Source organism: Lutjanus erythropterus, chromosome 16 (assembly GCF_056507025.1).
Source record: "Lutjanus erythropterus isolate fLutEry1 chromosome 16, fLutEry1.hap2, whole genome shotgun sequence".
In the NCBI taxonomy this organism is placed as follows: domain Eukaryota; kingdom Metazoa; phylum Chordata; class Actinopteri; order Lutjaniformes; family Lutjanidae; genus Lutjanus; species Lutjanus erythropterus.
This window is the reverse complement of record NC_139332.1, coordinates 13932952-13959239: the sequence shown is the minus strand read 5'-3', so window position 1 is coordinate 13959239 and position 26288 is coordinate 13932952. Positions and strand designations below refer to the sequence as shown.

The following is a 26288-nucleotide window of genomic DNA, read 5'->3' as shown; positions in this document are numbered from 1 at the left end:
TTTTCTCTAATTAATGAACCTGGCCTTGGGCAAATAGCAGAGCAGGATGATGCTGACTCACAGAGCTGTGGCCAGACATGACTGGCATGACAATAGCGCTTCTCTCACGATCTGGCTCATCCAAGGTAGCTGTCAGAGGCAATGCACACATGAGAGGGAAGGAGATCAGAGAGAGAGAGGGTTGGGGGTGGAGGGGGGTGGGGTTAGCAAATTGCAAAAGCTGCCAGGTGCACCATAGATGGAGAAAAGAAATAGGCTTCAAGTAAAAATCCTGCTTCTGCAAAAGCTGCAAAAAGTGGAAATTCAACTGACCACATGAAAGTCAGACTTTAACTGCCCGACTGCTCAGCTCTTTCCTTAAGATTTCTAGCAACCATGTGTTGAATCTACATTTTTCTGCCTAGCCTGAAGCTGTTTTCGGTGACAGATGAAGAAAGGAATCCAGCCAGACGTGCAGTTTAGGACCTTGATAAGAAAAGGAATGCATTGCACATGCAGCATGTACTATAGTGAGAATGCCATTTGCTGCTGATGTACTTCGCTGCTGACATCCAAAGGATACAGGCAGATGAATAACCAAACAGAGGCTCTACGGGGAAACCCACAGAGGTTGGAAGAAAGAATACGGATGAATGTTGGAAATCAGGATTAGAAGGAACATGTCGCCAGCATAGAAAATCTCCCATATGGGCAGGATTTCAGAGTAAAGGGTCTACATGTGGCAAGCCTTGGCTCAGATCTGTGTGTGCGTGTGTCTAATAGAATCTCTACCACTGGGTCACTATGGCCAGATGTTTGGCAGGCTTAGCTATGGACTCCTCATTAGTAAGAATAAGAGGAGCCAGGATATGAAGCAATCAGTGTTATTATTAAGGTAGTCACCACAAATGGAAAAGATGACTTTATGCTGACTGGTTTGTGTAATTCAGTCAGAGACATTTACAGTATGTTAAGGAATTGACCAGTTATAATTGGTTATAAATGGTCAATGTGATAGAAAAGGCTCTGCTGTTTGAGGGCGCTCTTAAGGAATCTGAACAGTGATGAGGATTCTGCTGAGAAAACTAATCCCCCAAAATAAACTCATACGTGAACATGAAATCTTAAATCAACGTTACAGACCACCATATGAGGTGGAGGCTGGGGTGGTGGAACAGAAGAGTAAACGGTGATGGTGGAGTTAAAAGGTCTGCACTATAGACCTGCATGAATTTGATTTGGATGTTACAGCCACTCAGCTGCGAATGAGCCAATCATTGTAAAACATTCTGCAAACTGTTGATGCCAATAAGCCAGTGTAAGTATAATTTCAGTAAACAATGCAGTTTAATACAACTAATTCCACCCAGGACTGTCACACCACCATATCAAGTATATAGCTGAGTTTTTGACTACAAACTTTCGTCGACAGTTGTTGGCAGTAACGTGACAAAAGGTGCAGCAAAGCACCAGAAAGAGCAGTGGAGAAGCAGACTCAAAAGGTGATAGTCCAGTGCCCCCATAGTTTCAGATGGGAGATACGTACGAGCAGCGAGTTTGCTGCTTTCACAATCTTTCATTATATAATAATTAAACAAAAAAACCCTCAAAATGTCAAGATAGGAAATATTCTTACATGTACTGTCCAAAATTGGTCAATCAGCATATTATGGTCTGTAATTTCTGAGACCTCTGCTATGAATAACATACTTTTGCTATAGATACAGTTCTGATCATGGACTCCAGAGGACTTAGTGGAAGCATTTATCTAATTGTCTAAATCAATATTTTGTGTCAAATTATAAATTCTTATCATAAGCAGTATAATATATAATGAGTTGGTCATTATATCCAAATAAACCCCAACAGGGTGATGCAGGACCCTGATGAGAAGCAGTTACTCTGGTGATGTGGTGCCTCCAATTTATTTGGAGTTGCCATTTATTGCACATTTCTCCTTTAAAGTGGGTGCAGTTTCTTGCAGCAACACTGCAATCAGTGGTCAGAAGCTATATTACACCAGTAACTTCTCAAACATCAGCAGTGTTGAAATTTTTCTAGATCATAAAATGTATGAACAATTGGCCAAATGTAAAATAGCATGTGTTTCATGTGTGTCTGAGAATATTTTAAATGTGCCTCCGGTGCCAAAGGGCAGCACCAGTTTAAAGTACTTGGCATCACAAATATGTATATAAAGTTAGATACTGTAGTGTAAAGTATTAAGGAGTTACAGTATGTCCCACTTCCTTTTTAGACTGTTTGCCTTCAGCATCTTATAATGAAAAACATTTTCAAAACTGCAAGTAATAGCTGTGTGTAGGAAATGTGTATTTTGTGTGAAATGTGACTGGGATAATCTTAAAACTTGCAGAGAGGCAAGTCAGCCTGGGAGCCCTGACAGCAGAAGCACTGTCACTTTCAGCCTCGAGTCTCTGGGACAATTAAAAAGTCATCTTCAATCAACTGAAACATTAGGAAACTAAAATACAGAAAAGCTGTTAGACAGCGCATGAATTGAATCCCTGCTGGCAACCCATCTATTCTAGCGATCCTGATCAAACTCTCCTCTCTGTCTCTTTCAGGTGAATATGCTCATTGGAATTGTGGTGTTTAACAAGCTCATGTCTCGAGACGGCATCTCAGACAAGTCTAAAAAGCAGCGAGCGGGGTAAGTTCACTTCCTACACCCTCTGCACCTCACACACACACAACAGACATGAACGCACACTCCCGCGAAAAAAAAAAAAACAAACAAAAAAAAACCCACACCGCTTACTCATCCATCCACTCAATTCTTGGTGGGAACTGACGACAAATTTGCCGCATTAGATAAATTTTACCCTCTGTCAGACAGAAACTCAGGGAGACAACATTTTCACGGCAACTAACTCGAGCTGCTTTCAAGGGGCTCTGAACACACACCTACTTGCACACCTGTGCCTCCAGTGAAAAATAATCAAAAACTACAATCCAATTTTGGCAAGAAAATGACAAGACATCTGTTACATTGCTCTGTGAAATCTATCGTCGCTTCCACATACGTACAGTTTCCATCAGTTTTATGTGACAAAGATGAAAATGGTGGATATGAAAATCAATGACAGATGGAAATCTAATTATATACTGTAAACACCAGGATTATGTGGATGAAATCTTATGCACTATTGAAATCCTATTAGAGTTCTCTCCATTATTCCTCCAGACAAACATGCACACATGATATATGCATATGTATCAGACATGCATGCATATGCATCCACCTACAGCATTACTCCTATTAAAGCAGTTGGCGGTTGTTCATCATCTTTACTAATCCTGTGAGTGGAGATTTCCTCAGCTCTCACATCCAAATCCATGTTTTCATTTCCATACCTTTTGATTCCATTGTTTTCTCTTCTTACACTCTTTTTTCTCTCTTTCATTGCATTTCCTCAGACGTCTTTCTCCCGCACAAATTGAAATTGATCATTTGCGTATCGCTGCAAGGGTTAATAGTACAGATTGGCTCTCCAGGGGGTTGATTAGCTTCTTTTACCCAGTGATGCAACTGAGATTAAACCAGTCAATGTGTACGAACACACACACACACACACACACACACAAACACAAACAGGTGTACCCGTCTTTGTTACAGGCAAAGTCCTTGGTGTTATCTGAGTATTAAGCACATTTACTCTCCAATTCTCAGAAGAGTGTGTTTAGAAACACGTGCGTATCCGAGTGCTACCACACACAGTCAGCACCATACTCTTAGAAATAAGGGTTCCAAAAGGGTTCTTCCTGGAGGGCTGAGGTTCTACCCAGAACCATGTGTTTCTGAAGAATTCTTTTTGAACAAAGACTTCGTCAAGGGTTTCCACTAATAACCCTTTTCATCCAAGGAACACTGTTTGGAAGAAAGTTTTGGATTGTTTTGAAAGCATCGGTGTTACAGATGTTTCCTCAATTAAAACAATGATAATTGTAACATTGATTGTCAAAATCATGAATGACCACAAAATATAATCTATGAGAATCAATAATTTATTCCCTTACTTATAGATTACAATATAGTTCTTCATAGAACCCTTGAGGAATGTGGGGTTATAGGTGAAACTGTTATGAAATGTTTTTAGATCCCACAGGGTGGGTCCTACATGAAACCACTGGAACATAAATCGGTGGGTTTCACATGAAAGTCTTTAAAAGTTTGTGACTTATACAGAAACCCTTGGAGTATAATTGGGTTCTGGGTAGAATCCCCTGGGTGGGTTCTCATGAAACCCTTGGAATATATAATGGGTTATGGGTAGAACTCCCTGGGTGGGTACTATATGAGACCCTCGGAAAATAATAGGGGTCCAGGTAGGGTTACGGATGGAACCATCTCATACAGCATTCTGGGTGGAACCTCTCACAGATGATTCTCAGTATAACCCTTTATTGTTGGGTTCTAGGTAGAACCCCCCCGAAAGGGTTCCAAGTTAAACCTCTTACAACAGCTTCTATCAAGAACCAAAAGGGTTCTCCTATGGGAACAGCCCAAAGAACCCTGTGTGGTTCTAGTTCACACTCTTATTTCTGAGAGTCTGTCGTGTTGCTAACAGGACAGGCTGTCATTAGCGTAATGTATTTCCTTATGAAGCCGTGGGGATGTGGCTGGCACTAAGGCAATGAGCTGTGATGGGACGCTAATGTAGCATAGCCCGCGCATGGCCCCATCATTCTCCACTTGCGATACATACACACACACACACACACACACACACACACATATATACACATACACACATACACTCTTTCACTCGTTTCTCTCCGTATGAGTAGTCAACTGTAAGTAAACAACCAAAGGAGTCTTTTTCTTCCTTTACACCCCCATAAAGCTCATTGTGCACAGTCACATGTACACATAAATAACACACATACACACACCTGGCAGTGGAATAAGATGGTTGGTGTATTTCTGTCTGTGTCACTGTAATCTGTTAATCCACATGACTCTGCTGTAACATTACAATGTCCGTCTCTCACGTTCTCTCTACTTGCTCTGAATCAATCTTTGTATTCTGACTGTTATTCATTGCTGCTACTTTTTAAGATCTGGTTTTAATTTGCCTTTCTTTCTTTTCTCCCTCCCCTTCCCCCCTTTTTTCTTTTCCCCACCTCCCTCTCTTTGTTGTGTCCACTTTTTCTCCTTTTTTTCCTTTGGTTCTTTTTCGCAACTGTGGCACCACCTGCACACTCACCTGTTGCCATCACTGGAACCTGTGTTTCCACACCCCACTCCCCCCGTCCTCCTCCCCCACATGGTTGTGTGTGTATATCTGTGTGTGTGTGTGTGTGTGTGTGTTCACATGTCCTAAAGTGTCCCAGCGGAGGCGCGTAGCCGACTGCTCCTGAAATGCTCCAAGTGTGGCGTGATCTCGAGCACCGCTCTGTCCAGCGCAACTGCCAGCAGCGCCATGTTAGTCCATCTTCATCTTTCTATCTCTCTCTTTCTCTCTGTTTCCCATCATCCTCTCTCCAACCTCCTCTCTCTCTCTGCTCCATCCTTTTAATCTCTGGCTGTCGGTAATGGTGCAGGATGACATTCAGACTTGTCTAGATACAAAAACAAACTAATGAAAGGAAAAAACACCTGCACCGCAAGCCGCCACTGTTTAATGAGAGCATGTTTTGATCCAAAGCGGATTTTCCTCAGGTTGCACTGAGCAAACCTGACCTGTGTCAAACCCTATTTGTGCATCATTTTCCCAGTTTGTTTTAACTTGTTTATAGCGCAGTATTGCAGAGGCTTAACACATCAGGGCAGTACAATGTCAGTCATACATTACCGTAATTGTCTAAATGTTCAGGCTCTCATCATGTTATTTTAGGTGGACACCGTCATCTTGGTTTCACCACCTTAAAGTGGTGGTGACAGTAAATGCATCATATTTCAAAGGGAGTTAGGGCAAAAGTGGCAAAGCATGTAAGATATCTAGCATTCCAACAAAATCGCATATATGGTGGAGCAGGAGGTATTTAAAGGGATATTTCAGATTATTTGAAGTGGGTGTGAGGAGAGGGGTACCAACATGTAAGCTGGGCGATGTACTGCAAGGGAGAGGGTCGGCAACAAAAGGTATTTTAGTTACTTCACCTTACTTCGCCAACAGACAGCCTTTTCTGACAGAAATCCACCGTTAAATAAACCAAATATCACTGCCTCCAAACCAACCAAACTGCATTGGCAAAATCAGTCATTTTACCTTGCAGAACACAGCAGTTGTTGGTCTACCGCTGCCTCAATCAATAAGTTTGTTTTTAGTTATTGTGTGACTTTGGTGTTTTAAAAGGTTAGTTTGGAGCTGCCAAAATCAGACAATAATATTAACAAACTAACCAATCAAGGCAGCAGTAGACCAGCAACTGAAATGTTCTGAAATTGAAATTTACTGATTTCACATATGGAATTTGGTTGGTTGGAGAGAGCGATATTTGGCTTATAACGACAATGTCCTGTCAGACAAGGTTGTCTGCCAGCAAAGTAAAGCAGTAAAGATGCTCTTAATACAGTGTACACTTAAACTGACATTGATTTTTGTACATGGACCTTTTCAGTTGGCTAAAATACCTTTTTGTTGCTGATTCTGTCCACAGCAGTACATTGCTTAGCTTCCATGCTGGTACTCCTCTCTGCTTCTCTAAACTTTGGGCATGTTAACTAACATCTACAATAGCTAATATACTGACTATCGATAAGTACCTCGTACAGCCCCACATCAAACAATCCAAACTATCCCTTTACATCTCTCTGTTTAGAGCAATTTTATTACAAGTCCAGGAGAAATCAATGAAGAAATTCATTTCTTCAATGTGTCACACAACCTGTAAAATTTGTTTTATAATGTCTTTGTGACTCTGGAGCTTTTGTCAAGTCTGAGGAAATTATTACAAAGACATCATGTCTTGACTGGAGCTTGAAGACTACAAATTCAATGAGTTGCATTTTGGGACATGCAAATCAATTGAGTGTTTTTGGAACTTTTAGTCTCATGTTAAGGACTAAAAGTCAGAACATTTTGGCCAGCATGAATTGTGCTTCTCAGAGATCTTCAAACTTTATTCAAGTGTAATGCTTTTGTACAATGGCACTTTTGCCAAACAATGTTCTCTAGGAGCTGTACGAATTCAACTGGACTTCTTGAGGACATTTAACCTCATATCCAAAAGGCTTATTCACTTCTAACTGACTAATGGGGAATTGCATGCATTCAACTTCTTTTGGGGTCAGTGACACCTTGAGAGATGATTAGTAACACATTTCAGTGGACAGATGAAATGTCTTCAGAACCTCAAGCAAGTCCAGTAGTCTCTGTACAGCTCCTAGAAAATACTATGACCTAGATTACTATGAATCTTTACAAACATGTTGTTACATACTTTGGGATGGACACCCTTCAACTTGTATGAGAGTGTAGAGGACGTCCAGAGAGACTCAAGGTGTTAATGACCCTACAGGAGGTTAAATGCTGGAACTCCCCATTAGTCAGTTAGACCTGACAATGACTGAGAATCTTCAAAAACATGTTGCTATGCATTTTGGGATGGGAAACCTTCAACTAGTGCTTGAGTGTAAAGGGCAGTCGACACCAAGAACTTTGACTATAACTAAAAACTGTCATTCTAAAAATCATTCTTTGCAGTTGTATTCTCCTCTTCTCAAGGACTTGTATGAGGGCAACTGGACTTGCTTGAGATTCTTGAAGATGTTTCTCCTCTCAATCTGAAAGGCTTCTTCAGTCCTTGAGTGAAACAAAGAATGAATGTGAAAAGAAAATTAATAAATAAATAAAAAAGTTGTGGACGGCCCTTTCAAGGATGTCCAGAATGACTCTCAAAGTGTGAGTGACCCCACAAGAGGTCGAATGCCTGGAACTCCTGACTGGTCACTGGCCTTTCGGATTGAATGGCGAATCATCTTGAGGAACCTCAAGCAAGTCCAGCCTTCGTAAACAGAGGCTCTATTTTACACTGATTTAAAGTGCAAGTGAAAAGTGCGAGGCGCAGTGGATTTCATTTATTGAAGGTGTATTCATGGCGAGTTTAGGCCAAACATGCAATAATACAATCAGAAGATCAGCTCTCATCACATTTAAGAGGCAAGTATGCCAGGAGGGCAAGCGATGGTAGCATGACGAGTTATCAGAAGGGAACAAAGAGAAAAGATTCTCAATCGAGGAGACAGATCTCCTGGTTTGAGAAGGAAAAGTGTGAGTGCGTAATCCACATCTCCAAAGCAGCTTCATGTGTAAATAGTGTATTTTACATGAATGCCTGCAAAAAGTAATACAATACATGAATCATAAAAGTCATCCAGATATGTAACTGGTTATGTTTTAATAATTCATTATCATCATCATTATTATTAAGCTGCTCTGCTGGCTGAGGAGAGGGCGAGAGGAGTGGGGAAGAGACAAGGTGCGGTCGAGAAGAGAGGTGAACTGATCCGGTCTAGCCGCGAAGCTACTATCCAGCTCAGGTGGCCCACCTGAGCTGGATTAAGGTGCAGCTTCGTGATCGCCCAGTCATCTCCTCCCCTTTCTCCTCATCCTCATCTCCTTCTTCCATCCTCGTATTTCCATCCTGCTTACACTACTGTAGGTGGAGGAAACACATCCAGAAAGTGTTGCTGAAGTTTGTAACCTGTGCACAAAATTATGCACAGGTTATTCTACGGGTATATTCACCCACTGACGGAAGCACGCATACCTATTTGTCTCCGGGTCGAGACGGTCTTATGGTCAGACATAACGTCTGGTTCATTTTGTACGTTATAGGTCATAATTGTTTAATCCTTGTTTTTCTGGATCCTGATAATCACACAAACAGCTGTCATGCTGACTGATCTGTCTGCTATGATCCTGTCCTGTGTGCACCTTGCAGGTCTATTGAGATTTATTAGGCTTTACAATTATAATAATAATATTTCCTTATTTGTTATTAGTGAGATTAACTTAAAATACACACTTACTCGTGCACGCTGTTTAACACAAACGAAAGGTGCTTTGTGAGTGTGAAGATGTGTGTGCACACCTCAGCCAATACACACAGCAACTTCAATATTCACACTTTATTTCTGATAGAATTGAATAGAATGTTACAAGGACACTTAACTAATCCACACTCCTGTGTGGGGAGAAGACTTAAAGAAAGGTGTTTTGTGATTGTGGAGACAAATGTCTCTGCGCCTCGGTCAGACGCAGAGGGTGCTGTCTTGTGCAGATAGATCTATTGCGCCACAGACTTTGCGCTTCGACAGGGTTTTAGCCGGTCTAGGGTGAAAGTGGCTTTCTATTTCAACGCACATAGCACAAGATAGCAAATGCACCGGATCACGCCTTAGTTTTGCATTCGTTTTTAGACCTCCCGACCAGGCGGAAGTTCATTTGCTATCTTGCAGACGTGGCAAAAATGACAACTGTGCTGGTATAAGATAGCAAAGCCACCTGTGTAAGCTAGGGCCCATAGACATATAATTCAATGACAAAAGCCTCTGTAAGACATTTAGACATTTAGGATCACTCTAGGTAGCCCTTAAACCATTGCTGAGACAGAGGTAGATGTTTGACAGTTATATATGCTTATTTCACACCGTTTTCTAAGTGTCATATTCTACTCTCTGAACTTAAAGTATCTCATAATCTCCCTGCAAGCATCTCCTGCTAGGTGGTGGTATAACAAGAAAAAGACCAATTTCTTTTTCAAAGACTGGATTTTTGCTCTCTGAGGAAGAGGTCCGTTGTCATGGTTTCATGCTCAGTGCAGTTAGTCTATTAATGAAAGATCCTCCTCTCGTTTTACTGTTGCAAACAATCCTGTGCATATTTAACTATGTCCTTGTGCAAATCACTCATCATGGCTGTGTGTTTATTTCGGAGGAGCTCTCTGTTTAAAGCAGCGGCTCTGTTCTTAGTTGTGTTGTCGCATGATTGGATGCTGTGATTGGACACTAATGGGATGAGATTGCCTATTTGCAGTAACAAGTTTGTATCAGTTTTCTTGTTATCACGGGGAACCCACGGGGCCATTATGGACTTCTTTTCAGATAGCTTTGCTCTACCTCCATCTTTGCTGAATACATATAGAATCTATTATTAGAAATGATAATCACATTGATACACTTCCTGTTGCTGCTTGCAGTCTTCCGTTTGCTTGGAAAGTCCTTCAAATCATAATCAAACAGTCTGTGCTGTATAATTTCTGTATTATTTACTGAATGTTGCCAGTATTGCATTACTCCTTCTGACTCTGTAGCATTATTATATAGTAGCCCTGGTCTATTTGTGTCCTGATAAAGCTTTAAAGACTTGAGAATATATTTTACATTGTCGCTTCAGACAACTACCATTTAAAAATTGCGGCAAAGCAATTCCAAGCATTTCCTTTCTCCCAAATGACTTTGCACCACTTTGAAATATAACAGCTCATTAAAAAACCTTATTATGTAATGATGAGGTGCACTTGTTTTCACATACAGTACAATAAAAATGTAGGCTGCTGCTGTCACTGCACACTTAGCCATATTGTGAAGTTAGAGCCACAGCCGACAAAAGCGGGGAACTTTACACATTAACAAGGGCATAGCATGGCTTTGGCTTTATTGCTCCATATTCTCTTTTATTCTTTGCCTTTGGCCATGCACCTCTGAAGGGACGTGCATATGTCAGAGCATAGCCAGACAGAGCTGTCCATCTGTCAGACTGACGGTCATAAAACCATGAATATGTGCTCAAACAGCATGAACATTTTAAATTGGTGTCTGAATCCATAGAGTTACACATGCACACACATGCACACACACACACTTACTCCTCATGTCAGTACTTGTCAATGGCCTGTCTTCCCTCGGTGCCTATCGTCTCACAGTCCACCAGCATGACACTTAGTGCGCATCAACCATGTAATTGTGAGCAATTGTCAGTCTCATAACTATCTACATGATTACACATCATCTTCCACGTCTCAGTTAGAATATTAAGTCTGATACCAACCTCAGTGTGCCAATCAGCTTCAAATTACCCACCACTGAACCTATGACTGATCTGTGTGTCTATGTGTGTGTGAGAGAGAGAGAGAGAGAAGTGAAGTTATGTGACTTACCAGAGCTGGTCTGAGACTGAACCCTGTGTTCCCTCTCCCTCTTTCCCCTCCTCTGCCTCTCGTTCTCTCTCTCTGTCTGACAGGGCCTCTCTGTGGAGCTCCTGCGTGGTTCTTCCTCTGTTAGCATTAACCTGGATGTCAGCCGTGCTGGCCATAACCGACCGGCGCTCCACACTCTTCCAGGTGATGTATCTCACCACACCGGCAGATGCTCACACACTGTAACTCACTTACATACACCTGCAACACAGTGTGGAAAAGATGCTTTAACACTAGAACTGCCACGGCAGTCATTTTGAGCTTTTTCAGATTATTGTTAATTTGTAATAACTTTGTTGAACTGGAAAAATCACTGGATTCTTATGTTAGAGCTCTCAAACTGTGAGCTGTTACCATAAATAGCAATGTTTCTAACTTTTTTTGTTTTTGTTTTTTTGCACAAGATGGCTAAAATATTTGGAAGTCTGCTCAATGATGCTGGAAAATGTGTTAATACTAAAAAACTTTAAATGCAGTAAATTGGTTCAGGTGTTTTGACTAGGTCATCTCAAAGTTTCAGTCACTGAATCTAAAAAGTGTCAACTCTAATATAAATCGTGTTTTCTGTAAAGTTCAGGGAGCCTCTTGACATTTTGTCTCATTTGGCTATTTAAAACATAAAGATTAAATCTGACTCATACCATGTGTAAATAGGGAATAGGCCAGAGAAGGAAAAGTCTTAAACAAAGAAACAAAGAATAATCTACAATTCCCACTGTGTCAGGATCATGAGTAGAAACACGGCCTGAATAAAAGTATGAGCCACTCCGATGATTTATTATGAATAAACATGACTTGGCTGACTCATTTCATTCCCCTATCAGTGTTTCTCTAATGATTACTGAGTCATCTCACTACAGTGTTACAGTAATACTAGATATACCAATTCTGTGGTTTGTAAAGTGGGTGCTGCAGCACCCTGGGGTACCTTAAAGAGAGTTAAGGCATGCCGCAAGATTTATTTTGTCATTTTCACTCAGCATTATTCATCTTTCAACTTTTTACCACAGTGGAAAAACAAATAATTTGCATTACTACATTTTTATATTACATTTTCAAATATATCAAAACAGAACAAAAGCCATGTAAATCATAATATCAATTTGCTAAATGCTTAAATTTGTGATTATACAACAGCTAAGAATGATGATGTCAGCTTGCAGTCGCTGGTTGTCATGGTGATGAAGCATGCTTTCTGGCCCGTGAGTTTTTCCAGGTCAGGAATAGCGAGTGTCAGAGCAGTGATGGAGAGATGTGTCACTGTAAACAGAGCTCAAAGAGATGCTGACACATCTCAGCCCTCAACACAGTTTTAGACGACTCAACCTTCCGGCCAGAAGACCTCGAATCAGTGTGTACAATGGAGGCAGCCATAAGCTTTCGGCTGTTTTGTGGTGAAGAGAGGTTCTTCTGCAGGGAAGAACTGTCAAATATGGGAATTCTGCCAAGTGAGCTCCATAAAGACCCTGAGACAAAACAGCAGTCTTTAGCCAGCAAAAACCTTCAATGCTTTCATTGACTGTTTAAAATGAGTAAATCCAGCTTTAAAATAGCAAAAATATAACATTTATTTGCTAGCTAGCTAATTGAAGAGAAGAAATATATTATATTGTTTGCCGGCGAGCTAAAAAGTTATTTAGCCTAATCATGATGTTTCAGCAGAAAAGCTCTAATTTCTCCACATTTGAGAAAAAGTTGTTGATTGAATTATCAGCTGGAGTGAAAGAAAGAAGAGACAAATCATAAAACTCAGTTGGGTCTGTACCTTAACTTTCTTCAAGGAACTTGAATATTATGCTCAATCCCAGTTTCCCAGTTTAAAAATGAATTAAAACCCATCCTAAGAGAAGTAAATGAAAAACTGAATAAATACATGATATCATGTGTGCGTACTTTTGTCTTTGGAGACTTTCATTCTCTTAAAAAAATAAGATTAGCTTACAATTAAAGAGGTTTTTTTTTATTATTTTAACATTTGGCTAATTAACATACTTTAAGTTCAGTATTCAGTAAATATGCACTGCAACATAAAACAGCTGACATATTTTTTGATTGAGAATAGGCCTATGTGATTTTACATAATACATATCCTTTGTGACTTATGGCATATGTCTATGCATATGGTGGGGTGCCTAGAAAACAAAAATCACCATGAGTGGGTGCCAGGATTTAAAAAGGTTAAGGAACCAATATATAACCAAATGTTTCTCATCTTCTCCAGGTCCTTTTTGCCGTCTTCGATTCCGTCCAAGGTTTTGTCATCATCACCGTCCACTGTGCAATGCGCCGAGAGGTGAGTTGTGCTTCTTCCTTCTGCTAAGCAGCCTTGTGGATGTGTTGATGACTTTATGCATTTCTAATTCAGCACCACACGGTGACCCCAGCGACAATCACTCCCTCCCGACAGGTGGGATTCATGTTCGCAAATGCCATGTTAGTTTTCCGGGTCAGTTTGAAGTCACAGCAGAACACGAGCGGATCAGACGTGAGAAGGATTAGCATGGTATTTATGTCCTATGTTGCTTCTTCTTTATAATGCTGTATGATAGTGCAGTATTGTCCGTCTGATCCGAGGCTGCTTTAAGGAGCTTACCAAGATTCTGTGTGGAATAAGATGATAAGTCCCTAACTAATACCCCATAGTGCCTATTTGCCACAGGCTTTGCTGTGTCCCCCCTGGGACGCTGAATTTTAAACTCATTGTGCACACACATGTACTCATGCCCTTGAGACAGACACTAAATTTGGTACGGACCAACTCACAATTAATGGATTTTCATCATCAGTTTTCCATAGCTGTACAGTCTTAAAAATAAGTGTTCCAAAAGGGTTCTTCCTGAATGGTAGTGGTTCTACCCACAGCCATTTGCTTCAAGAACATTTTTTTAATGAAAGAAAGGATTTGTCAAGGGTTCTCTGTCAGACTGAGGGTGCATTTAAGGACCTTTTTCATCCAAAGAACCCTTTTTGTAAGAAATAGTTCTTTAAGGATTGTTGAAATCCTTGAAGAACTCACTCATCAAGGGTTTGTCAAGGGCTTTTTGTACTATAATATGAGTTCTTGGTAGAACCCCCTGTGTGGATTTTAGATAAAACCCATGGAATATAAAAAGTTTCTCAGTAGAAATTCCCTGGCCAGGTTCTTGCTAGCACATGGAAAGATTCAGGATAGAACCCTTAAATTGGCCTTTTCCACCAACGTGGAACCAGCCCCATCCCAGTTTACGCACCTCTTTTTGAACCATTCTGTGCTTTTCCACCAAAAAACATATTGGTCCTGGTTAGTTTTCCACTGGAACGAAAAATAGCAGGTTTTCTATGGGAAACAAAGTGGGAGTGTCATATTGAAGTAAAACCTTTCACAGATGGTTCTGGGTATAACCCTTTTTGTTCGGTTTTAGGTAGGACTCTTTCGACCAAATAAGCTCTGTTTCTTGAATTGGTTCCATTCAAGATTCTTGGGCCATTGGTGCATGCAAAAACCTGTTATTGTTTGGTTCTAGCTGAGAACCAATGTTAAAGGTTCCAAACCAGTTCATTTTTGGTGGAAATGCTCAGTGAACTGAAATGCTGCCAGTTCCATGTTGGTGGACAAGGGCCCCGAAAGGATTTTAAGTGGAACTTTTAGAAACGGTCCTACCAGGAACCAAAGAGGGTTCTCCTCTGGGGACAAGCCATAGAACGTTTATGGTTCTAGCTACCATCTTTATTCCTAAAAGTGTAAATGGATTGAGTGTTGCTGTTACCGTAGACAGCCTTGCATATATTCAAGAGATCATTATGATATTGAATGCACAGTGTAGTGTAAGTGAATTTTTAAATGCCTGGAATGCTTAGCTGCATTAAATCAATATCACAAAAGCAGCAGGGATCAGGGTACAGTAAATCCAGGAATTATTTATTTTAAATGTATGAAAATCCCCTTCAAGAGACTGAGTGTAAATCCTTCGTAGCTGCAGAACAATAGGCAGAGGGGAGAGCCAGATCGAGGGAGGGAGAGGGGAGGAGACGAGAGGAAGCATTACAGTGCAAAAACAAGAGAGAAGGCAGTACAAAGTGTGATATTAAGTGAGGTAAACTACAGACACAGAACGTGCCAGCGAGTATAGCACTCCTAGATTGCGCCTGCTGCTTGTACGGCATGGCGGGGAATGAAAGGACAGAAGTGGCGCAGGCGGCCTGCTGAGATCAGTTGCGGAGAGGCGAGTGGATGAACATGTGCAATGTTAGAGGTGTTGTGATTAGGAGGCAGCAGGAGAGGAAGACGAGGGAGAGGGATGTGGAGGAGAGGTATACTGTGAGAGAGGAAGGCTGAGGGAGGGACTTAGTTAAGCGAGTGGAGAGGAGGAGAGAGGGAGGAAGAGAAACTGCACGCAGAGATCTGTGGGGGGAGAAAAAAAACGTGATTCAAGAGCGAAGCAGGAGATGATCGTAGGGGAGGAGGAAATAGAGAGGAAGGTGGAGAGGGAGGTATGGACCCATAGAGGGGCTCTTCACTTTGAAGTCAGAATGAGCTGCATTGGGTGCCAGTACACACACACACACACACACACACACACAAACACACACACACACACACACAAACACACACTCACACACACTAACAGAGAACATCAGGGAACCAGCCACTGAGGATGAGTATGGACATAAAGAGAAGAGACTGACGGAAGGAAACAATGGAGGCAATACGCAAGGTCCATACAGTATTAATCAGACAAGGATACTACTCCAATCCATTCCATTTGCAGCAACACACACACACACACACACACACACACACACACACGGATACGACCACCCAACAAGAGTGAAGATGCTCTCGTTCGCTTATGCACTGCTTCTTACACAAGCACTCTTGTATCCACCCATGAGATTCTTATGGGATTTGACAGCAGCAACATTGAGAAATGATGTTGCTCCTCAGCAAGTAACCAGGCTATCTATAATACAGAGTCTGATGGGGAGAAAGAATCTCAGGGTTGGCTGTGAAACATAATACACCAGGATACATTTGATTTGAGCTATGTTACGCTCTTAGAAATAAGGGTTTCCAAAGGGGTTATTCCTGAAGAGCAGAAGAAAGGGTTTGCCAAAGGTTCTTTATAAGACTTAGGGTTCCATTAATAATCATATTTTGAGGAAATAATTTCTTCTTCTTGAAATCCAAAGATTTGTACCAAAATATAAAAATTTGTCGGTAGAACCCTCAGGTAGGTTTTAGATAAAACCCTTAGATTATAAAATGGTTCTCAGTAGATCTCCTAGGGTGGGTTTTTGTTAGAACCATTAGAAGGTGGAACACTTCTGTATAGAACCCAGACAGGCCTTTTCCACCAACATGGAACTGACCCCCCATACGGTTTCTTTATTTCCCTAAAAGTTGGTTCCTAGCTGCAACCAAAACTTCCAGGTTTTGCTTGGGAACCAAAGTGGCTTTGTCCTATTATAGAGGCTGTTGATGACATCCTTGATTACAATGGTTTCGCACAAAACTGATGGAAATGCAGGCTGGTTCACTAGATAGTGACTAGCTTCCAGATTTTGAACAGAACCAGTTCAAGACACAGAGCTAATTTGGTGGAAAACATGGAACTGGCCCCTTTCCAGTTTATACACCAAATTTGAACCTTTTGGAGCACTTCCACCAAAAATTAATTGTTTTTTAACTCTAAAAGTTGGTTTCCAGTGAGAATAAAAAAATAGCAGGTTTTCCTTGGGAGCCAAAGTGGCTATGTCATATTCTACAGGTTGTTGTGCATTCTGCAACACCCTGTGTTAATGTCATCCTTAATTATAATGGTGCCATTCATTGCAAGATAGAACCAAGTTTCAAAGATTGTTGAATTGAACCAGTTCAAGAACCAGAGCTAATTTGGTGGAAGGGTTCTGGGTGAAACCTTTCACAGATGGTACTAGGTATATGCCTTTATTTTGGGTTCTATGTAGAACTCTATGAAACAGTTCCAAGTGCAACCTTGGGGAAAGACATTACCAGGAACCAAGAAGAGGTTTCTCCTCTGAGGACAAACCCAATAACCCTTAAGGTTCTAGTTAACACATTTATTTCTAAGAGCGTACTAGAACCAGCTCTTTGACAGTGAGCTGGTATGTATGCTTAGTGTATGTGGGAAGATAAAAAAAAAACATTGTGACACTGGAAAGACCCAGAGGTTAGAACATCCATATACCGCTGCTGTTGGTTTTAATTAGGACCGTACGCCACTGATCTCATAAGGCTCAAACAGGCCACTTTGAAGAGCTGCTGTGTGCTTTCAATACTACTCCACTGACTGTTATGTAAGCTACTAGCTGAGCTGCTTTGTGAAGAGTATACTGTAGATGTTTCTGTTCATTTTCACATAATTTAGTATTCACTGAACATCTGTCATTGCAGTGATAAAGATGAAGAATATAAAAATGTCTGAGGAGTGAGTTCCCCATGCTCCAACATTTGCCAAACTAACTAAAGTTAAAGTTCCTCCACTAACTTTTTTCCTTTGCATCGTCCCTTCACCCTCCCCAACACCCCACCCCCCCACACTTTTCCTATCTATATTCATCCCAACTCTACCCCGCGTCCCCCTATTCCCCGTCTTCAGGTGCAGGATGCTGTGCGTTGTCGGATGGGGGGCTGTAAAGACGACAGCGAAAACTCACCAGACTCCTGCAAGAATGGACAGGTGCAGATCATGGTGAATAGCATTCCATTTCATCCCATATTGCAACCCATTAGCCTTGGACTAACATTAACTAGGCTGCGGCTTTTTAGAAGCTGCAACTCCAACAGCAAGAAGCATGACTGTCATTACTGAAGTGATCAAACTCTCCTGAACCATTTTACCCCGAGCAGGAACTCATTATTATTTATGCATCATACATTTTCACATTTTATTTTATGAAAGTGTTTGATTTCATTCCCCATAAAAATGCCAGCCTAAAACTAACTTCCTAAACTTCCTAAATGGACATAAAAAGTTTTCAAGAAAACAATATATTGCTATATTTATGCAAGTGCATCCTCCTTTTCTGTACTTTCAAGATAAAAATGTTGGTAACACTTCATTTTGAAGGGTGTGCGTAAGACTGAAAACATGGAGTCCTCATGAATATTTATGACTATTGTCAAGTATCATATGGTCAGATAGGATGTTTTTAATGCAAAGTGTACATTGTTTGAGATGTCTTTGTTATGACTTGACATTAACCAAGACAACAATGTCTTTGTGTCAGTCAAAAGACACCACGTTTGACAGTATAATGAAGTACCAAAGACATAAAGCCTAACAGTTTCTTTAAGCTTGATAATGTCACGCTTTCATAACAAGGACATTTTTGTCTGTCAAGTTGGCATAACAAGGACATTGTTTCTTTGTTAATGTCAAGTTGTCATAACAAAGACAGTGACAGGTTATGTTGTCTTGGTGTCATGACATGGTTATGACACTGTCATGACAGTCTTATGCACACTCCTTCCAGTCCACCGCACTCAAGTCTTATCGAATATGTATGTTGCCCATAGCGTTCCATGTATTACTGAAAACAGACGCTTCAGCACTTTTATTTACTTTTAACCGAAAGTTCTTCATCTCTATTTGAAGAGCACAGAGCTCCTGTAAGGTTATTCTATGTGTTCCAAATGTGGCTAATAGTGTGATAAATCACAACTGCCTTGCCAATGTCAGCACGGTCACACTGCTACTACGAGAGCATGAGTGACTCTCGCAACGCTGTTCCCTTTATTTCTCCCTCAGACCTGTTTGCGGTAACGATTATGGGTTTCTGAACGCCCCTCTGAGGTTATCAAGATTAAACTTTGGAGCCATCATTCTGCTCAGGGAAGCCATTATGACACATTCTCCGTCTCTGTTTTCATAACCGAGAGGAACATTTACAGTCTAACTGTGCTCCTTAAATTTTTGTTTAAATGTACAGCTGACAGTAAGGGCTTGTTGCTATGCCAACTATTGCTCTATAAAGCGAGACAGCTGGTAAATCTTTAAGTTTTCTCCAGTTTTCTAGTCCAAATGTGTCTGACTTTGAATCTTTTAAGACAACACAAATGCGTGGAGAGCTGCAGTATGAAAGACACAGCACCCTTGAGAACATTAATTGTGATAGATAATTTGGTGAAGCTGCTACCAGTTACATCAGCATCATAATTACATCGGGCACTGTCCTCTCAGGTGTTCTTGCTACACAGGAAATCTCATTAGAATGTTAAACCCCTGACATTTAGAGACATCACAAAGATATACAATTATAACTACACCTTCTTAATATATCTTGTTGAATCAAAGCCTTTAGGAACATCATTTGATTAGTTAATCTCTGATTAAAGCTCAGTGTTTTCCTCTAAAAAAAATTCCCCCTCTAACATTTAAACTTCATGTTTTCCATTAATCATTTCATGCCATCAGAAGTGTCCAAATGTGAGCCAGTGCGGGCAGCAGTGTGGCTCTCTGCGTTACGGCACATCCCCGTGTCTGTCGGGTGGCCACCAGCACCCGTTCCCACCGGTGTGCCACCAGGCATGTCAACAAGCCTGTTGCCACAGTCTGCCTCGCAGCAACCACAACCATGGGCCAGAGCAAAGCCACACCCTCGGCCACGCGCATGAGCATACCCCCATCCTGAACAACACCCACAACCACGCTCATAACCATAACCATGTCCACAACCACGTCGGCAGCCAACCAGTATGTCACCTGTAGAAAAGACATTAGTCAGTATGAGTAGTGAGGTCGATAGATGGAGAAAGGTGGAATGTGTTAAACAATATTTTGCAACAAATATGAACAAATGTTAACATTTTCAATGCTTATTCTTTAGCAAGAACTGAATGTGAAGATCACAATTTCATATGTGCATGCTACATATGAAGCTAAAGCCAACAGCTGATTAGATATGCTTAGCTTAGCATAAAACTCAAAGCAGCTCTCATGCTCAGTAATGGTCCGTTTTCATATCAATATGCTATGTGCTGGGTTCGTCTTTGTTGAAAAGAGAACCAAATTTTGAAGATTGTTGAGATGTTGGTGGGGGACCTGTGAAAGCCACATACACACAGTCACATCTTAAGTTAGTTATTGTTAGCAAAACAGAAGCTAACCAGCTAACAAATGATTGATGTAGATTATTAAATCCTGTTTGTTTAAACTAGTGTTGGTCTGTGGAACCTGCTTCCCTGCATGCTTTAACTGTTTCCCTGCCACAACACACCTGATTCACATGAACATGTCGTTATCAGGCCTCTGCAGAGGCTTGATGTCAAACGGATAATTTGATTCAGGTGTGTTTGAGGAGGAAAACATCTAAAATATGCAGGGCAGTGTGCCCCAAGGGCCCCAAGGGTTAGGAAGCACTGGATTAAACTGTATTTTTAACAAGTTTAAATACATCACACTGTGGTTTAACGGGGGTAATGTGCCTTTGACAGGTGTGGTGAGTTTTTGGAGTCTTGTCATTAGCGTGGGGTCGCCTCGACTTCAGAGGGTCACTGCTCCCTGCCAAGAAAAAGTCCCACACATAACCCCCCTGTAAAACCACAATATGCCATTTATACACATTGGATTTGGATTGGATGAATTAAACAAACAAGGTATAATGTGCTAATTAGTGACATTATAGGTGCCACTGACAGAGCCAGTCGCTGCATTTGGATTGTATGTCAACTTTGCCACCATTTTCGTCCGATCACAACTGGCCTGTAAAAACATATAAGTAAATGGGCAAACCGCTGATTTTCATGATAAAAAGCACTATGACATTTACATTTCTCAACCGATTTAAATGAGTTGTTCTTATATTCAAGGGTTTATGATCTACTTGGAGTAAATTAGAAATCCAAAAGTTTTTTTTTCTACTCCATGTAGATCATAAATCATTGAATATATCAGTCGTGGAAATTCGGCTGAGAAATGTAAATGTCATTTTGCTTTTTACCCAGAAAAACGCAGCTCCCATGTCTACATAAAGTTGTTTCATGTATCATAGCAATGGGCTGAGGCAGTTATTGCGGTGTCTATGTGTTTATTTCTTTGGTTTCTCCCTGTTTCTAGCAAGCTATGCTGATCCGGTGCTGGTTTTAGCTTCCTATTTAGCATACTGACATGAGAGTGGTATAAATCTTCTCATCTAACTGCACAAAAGCAAATAAACATGTTTCTCAAAATGTCAAATTAATCTTTTGTTTACACATTGCACCTTTAAATCTAAGTAGGAGTAGCTGTGATATATACATATGAACTAGTTTTTTTTTACTGTGGCAAGGTAGGCAAAAAAATTTATGTATAGTGTCTTTAATAATTATGAAGTGATGGTTTCTTCTGCATTCATTTCAGTTTAAACTATCACCCAGAATGCTGTATGGTACAAGATGTTTACTTGGGAACAGGACTGTGCTCTTGTATGGTGTTTTTCCCAAACAGTTGACGTTGATGACTCACTGTACTTAACCTGTGAAGATGTTCCAGAGAAAGTGTGTTATAGTTAAAATAACGATGATTTGTTTTTCTCAATTTGGATGGGAGAGTGAGACTGAGAGACAGAGAGAGAGCTTTCTTTCATATCCGCATTCGTCCATTTAGTGGAGACCCATTTATGGTGCTGCGGGTGATTTGCGTACTAAGAGCTTTTTCGCTCCTCCGAGACCTTTACACATTCTCTCCTTCTCTCTTTCAGTTTTTCATTCGCCCCCCTCCCGTTCCTCTTCGCTTTGCCTCTGTGTCGTGCCCAAACTGTCTAAAATCTGTAGTTTTATTATCCAAACAAAGGCTTTTGTAAGTGAATCCCGCCGAGGACAGGAGGAGGCTCTATCTTGAGGGAAGGGAGGACCACCAACTGCATAGCAATGAGCTGCACTTTCACTAAAGTTTAGGAAACTTGAGTGGTGGCCATTCTGGAAACAACACTTCTTCATTCAATCCACCGCCCTCTGGGTTTGGGAGAGTTTCTTTACCCTGAGGAGTTGTGCCACCCTGCATTCCTCAAGTGAGGATCAAAGCAAACAAACACCAGTTTTATTGTTCCCAAAATACCTTATCTACATAAAATCTGAATGGCTCAGGTTAATCTCAGTGATATCTGGATGTTTGTGTTTTGGTCGCCGGTGTGAATGTATTGTGAAAGTGTTTATATTCTCACATTATACTTTTTTCTCTTCAGTCTAGCCACTGTTTCAAGACGGCGAAGTTTCGCTTCGACTGGCACAGCAGATAATAGTTTTGCTGCTGTGTAAATTTCTGTCCCTGTTTCCATTCAGACGTTAGCTGAGGTGACTGATGAGGCATACAGTAGCATAACATACCTGGCAAAACTCCTCGGCGTTCTGCTCGTCTCTTTCAAAGGCTGTATTTGGATGTGCTGCTGCGAACGATTCACATCATGAGCAAAGCAGCATCAGTGCATCATGCAGACTATTCTCTATTTTCCTCTGTTCTTTTTTGGACGAATTCGCCACAAAGAAATGAAAACTGAACGATTCTGGTATGACTTAAAGGGATCGTTTGTATTATTTGAAGTCAGGTTGTATGAGGTATTTATTGATAGTCGGTGTATTAGCAGTAGATGGTGATCATCACACCCCCAGTCTGGAGAAGTAGAGAGAGATCTTTGAGTTTGGTTGATTTAGAGAGTGATGTTTGGATTATATAACAGCAGTTTCCTGTCAGAAAGCAGTGAAAGTATACTAAATATAGCATACACTTAAACTGATGACCCTGTCCACAGCAGTTCATTGCTTAGCTTCTATGCTGGTGCCTCTCTCTGCTTCTCCTGCCATCCACTGTAGCTAATACACTATCGAAAAGTACCTCATACAACCCCACATTAAAATAATCCAAATGATCCCTTTAAGGCAACATTTTTTGTTCTTGTTCATAGAGGCCATTGAATTGACCGAGTTGTAAAGTGTCACCATGGCAACAGATCATATCCTTCTCAATAGAGTCATATTAGAGCACCAGAGTCATTGGATACAGCATAACCATTTGAGATCCAATCACTCATCAGGCTTGTGCCTCTACTAATGTGACGAATGTGGCAAACTGTACGCACTCATTGTCTTTCCTCTCCACCTGCCCTGCCTCCCTCTCTCAGACGGACTTTGAGAAGGATGTGGACTTGGCATGTCAAACAGGTGAGCTCTCGCTTCACTTCCACCTGATTTCCCTCTCCCTTTCTCCCTTTGTCTTCTCCTTTGTCCAACGCAGGATTAGCATTGCAGAGAAGCAATTGAGGGCTGTAACATTTCTTAGCTCGCCGCTGTGCATGTTGATGAAACGACAGGAGATGATGTGCTACATCCCGACACAGTTGTGCGCAAATTATTATGCCTTATCAATCACACTGATTCTGCCCAATAAGTGTTCAGCGAGCATATGTTTGGATGAGACTGTGTTTAATTGTGCATGATAATAACACTCCTCAATGTGTTCAGACCTGTTTCATTTGCTGGTGACAATGGTCTTGTGTGTGTGTGTGTGTGTGTGTGTGTGTGTGTGTGCGCGTGTGTGTGTGTGTGTCTGTGTGTGTGTCTGTGTGTGTGTCTGTGTGTGTGTCTGTGTGTGTGTGTGTGTTTGGATGTGTTACAAATGTACCACTATCTAGTTTGTGTTGTGCTTTGAAAGATTAACACAGTCACTTTCCCCCTCCACCCCTGCAGAGAGAGGACACCCATGTAAGTTTTGCACCCAATTGACCCTCTTAACACTGCCTGGTCCGTCCCTCTAGACTTAAATAATTCCTATAGATGAATCTGGGTTGTAGGTGGAGTGAACAAGCAGCCATTACTGCAGTGTCCCAACACTTGTAAACTTACACTTGCGCACTGCAATGTATGTAAAATAAGCACTTTTTGTGTCTCAATGCTGGCAATAGCGTTAGCCGTGCTTCTGGTGAAATCACAGGCATTATCAGCTATGGTGGCAGTCACAGCTGGAATGTGACACAGCTGTGCCCGGTGGAATAAAGCAGCAATAAATCCTGTAGCAGCTTCTACATCTTAAAAATATAGTCATCAGTAACTTTAAAATAAAGTTTATGATCTACAAACCACTGTGTAATTTCCTAATTTAGTCCAATTTTAACTAATTTGCAAATGGCTTTAACAAATAGCTAGATGTCTTTCCAGCTGCTTCAGCAATAAATTTCAACTTTGGAAACAATGGAAAGCAAAGGCCTCAAGCATCCGCTCATTGAAGTGAATTGATCTCCTTTAAATCTTTATGTTTTGATCATATTTTGAGCGAATATGGACCGCTAAAGACCCGGTGATCCACCTACATGAGGCCAGTGGTGAGCCCACAATGCATGAAATCAGGAAGTTAGATGACTGAAACTCAAACTCAAATAAATTCTTCTGGGTTTGAGATAAAGTTAACCCACACAACACTTTGACATCCACTTTGTGGAAGATGGACGGAAGTAGTGCGTTCATTTTTTTTCTAACCAATGACTGTATGATAATTAATTTCAGACTGGTGCTCTGAGACTGAATAACTTTCATATTCACACAGAGTACCTCCATTTGTCTGAGGTGGAGATTGCTGACCGTGATTAACCCAAACATCCCCGCTTTCGCTGTCAATGTAAATGTGTTCAGTTGAACTCTGCCACTGCAGTAATGATGGCGGTGCTTGAGAGCGCAACACCGAAAACAACCGCCAGATTCGTCTATAGGTCATTCTCTGGGTCTCCACTGTTGGATGCAGATGTGAAGGGATCAGCTTGGTCTGATTCCTGTCTACTCCTTTCACATTGCTTTGCACCAACAGGATGGTAAAAGAAAATGCTAGCTTCTGTTCTGAGCCTGTGTCCTTGCTGTGATGCTGAGAATCAGCGGGATCCAGCTTCAATTTTTGATTAAACGTGTAGCTTGACATTTTGTCACATCAATGAAGTTAACAGCGCTACATGCTTTGGTCTAGAATTGGATTTTGGGGCCACAGAGTAAATATTCTTTCCTCTGATGGTGACAGAATGAGCATGACATCTAGCATGAATGTACAGATGGTTTGAGTTGTGTTTGATTGTGATGATAGATTGATGTTAGTTGTGAATAAACATCATCTCTCATCAGCATGTCATAGTTAATTTTGGAGGAGCTATTCTAGAGTTGTGTAGTACCTGGTTGTAAATTCTCCTGCAACGACATGCATGAAAGCTAACCCAGAGCCATTGTGAGTAGTTTGATGTTCTGTTTATTTACAGCATTATTAAGGGAAAAAAAGCCCTCACACATGATTTAAGCACATAAACACACACAGACTCACACTTACATGCAGCAGTGGGCCAGGGAATAATAAGATAGTGAGCAAGAGGACTCTGTAGCGAGAGAATTTGGTTCCATTTCATTTGAAGCATGCAGCATTTTGCACCAAGGCTCTTTCTCCAAGCTAATAAAAATCCTGGCTCACCAGCAAATCTTGAGATGGAGTAAGACTTAAGGTCACAGTGTCAGAGACAAAACTCATCTTACTTACTGTGAACCATATAAGCCCAATATGAGAAGTGAAACTTTTATTTGGAGATACAATCTTTCTCGCAGCTACATGAAAGCTGCAAACAAACTTCCATCACTACCCAACTTATTTCTTATATTTACGTTGTGCTTATCTCTCTGTCAACTTTTAACTATATCAATTCTTTTCCATTCAAAATCCATTGCTCTTTCTCCCTCTAAATTTTCCTCCCTGTCCTCTTGTTCTTCTCACTTCTTGCTATTCCTACCTATCCTCCACTCTGTCGCTGTCTCCTCTGCTTCCCTTGTCTCCCCTAGTCATATTTAAGGAGGTGAACACCTGCAACCCAGCCACCATCACCGGGACCCTATCCCGCATCTCCCTGGATGATGAGGATGACCCAAAGCTGGCAGCCCATCAGGAGGGGGGAGTAGGGGTTAACTTCAGCTCCCTCCCCGGGAACATCCCCCCTCCCAACCTCATCGTACAGGTATGGGATTGAAGTCTGCATGGATTGACAGAGTGGAGGACCACCAACTTTTCTGTCTAACTCCCCATGAGCTTCATTTTCATTTGGAATCTGAAGTACCCCAACAGAATAATTTGAAAGATGCTGTAATCACATAAAAATTGTACACAAAGTGACATTAAAGTTTGAAATGTAGTGAAATAGGAAGGGGAAAG

The 26288-nt window shown here is 41.1% G+C and overlaps 1 protein-coding gene across 2 annotated transcripts in view; it reads left to right on the top strand.

Annotated features, from left to right (window-relative positions):
* Window positions 1-26288, top strand: part of adgrb2 (adhesion G protein-coupled receptor B2) — a 211633-nt gene that overhangs the window by 158657 nt on the left and 26688 nt on the right. The window contains exons 22-30 of one of the 2 annotated variants that reach the window (XM_084738327.1): window positions 2565-2650; window positions 5327-5425; window positions 11190-11289; window positions 13367-13438; window positions 17745-17837; window positions 19563-19841; window positions 23242-23281; window positions 23807-23821; window positions 25922-26094. In XM_084738327.1, coding sequence (XP_084594453.1) covers window positions 2565-2650; window positions 5327-5425; window positions 11190-11289; window positions 13367-13438; window positions 17745-17837; window positions 19563-19841; window positions 23242-23281; window positions 23807-23821; window positions 25922-26094 — 957 coding nt within the window. The remainder of the gene's footprint in view (window positions 1-2564; window positions 2651-5326; window positions 5426-11189; window positions 11290-13366; window positions 13439-17744; window positions 17838-19562; window positions 19842-23241; window positions 23282-23806; window positions 23822-25921; window positions 26095-26288) is intronic. The other variant, XM_084738328.1, reaches the window with a different exon arrangement.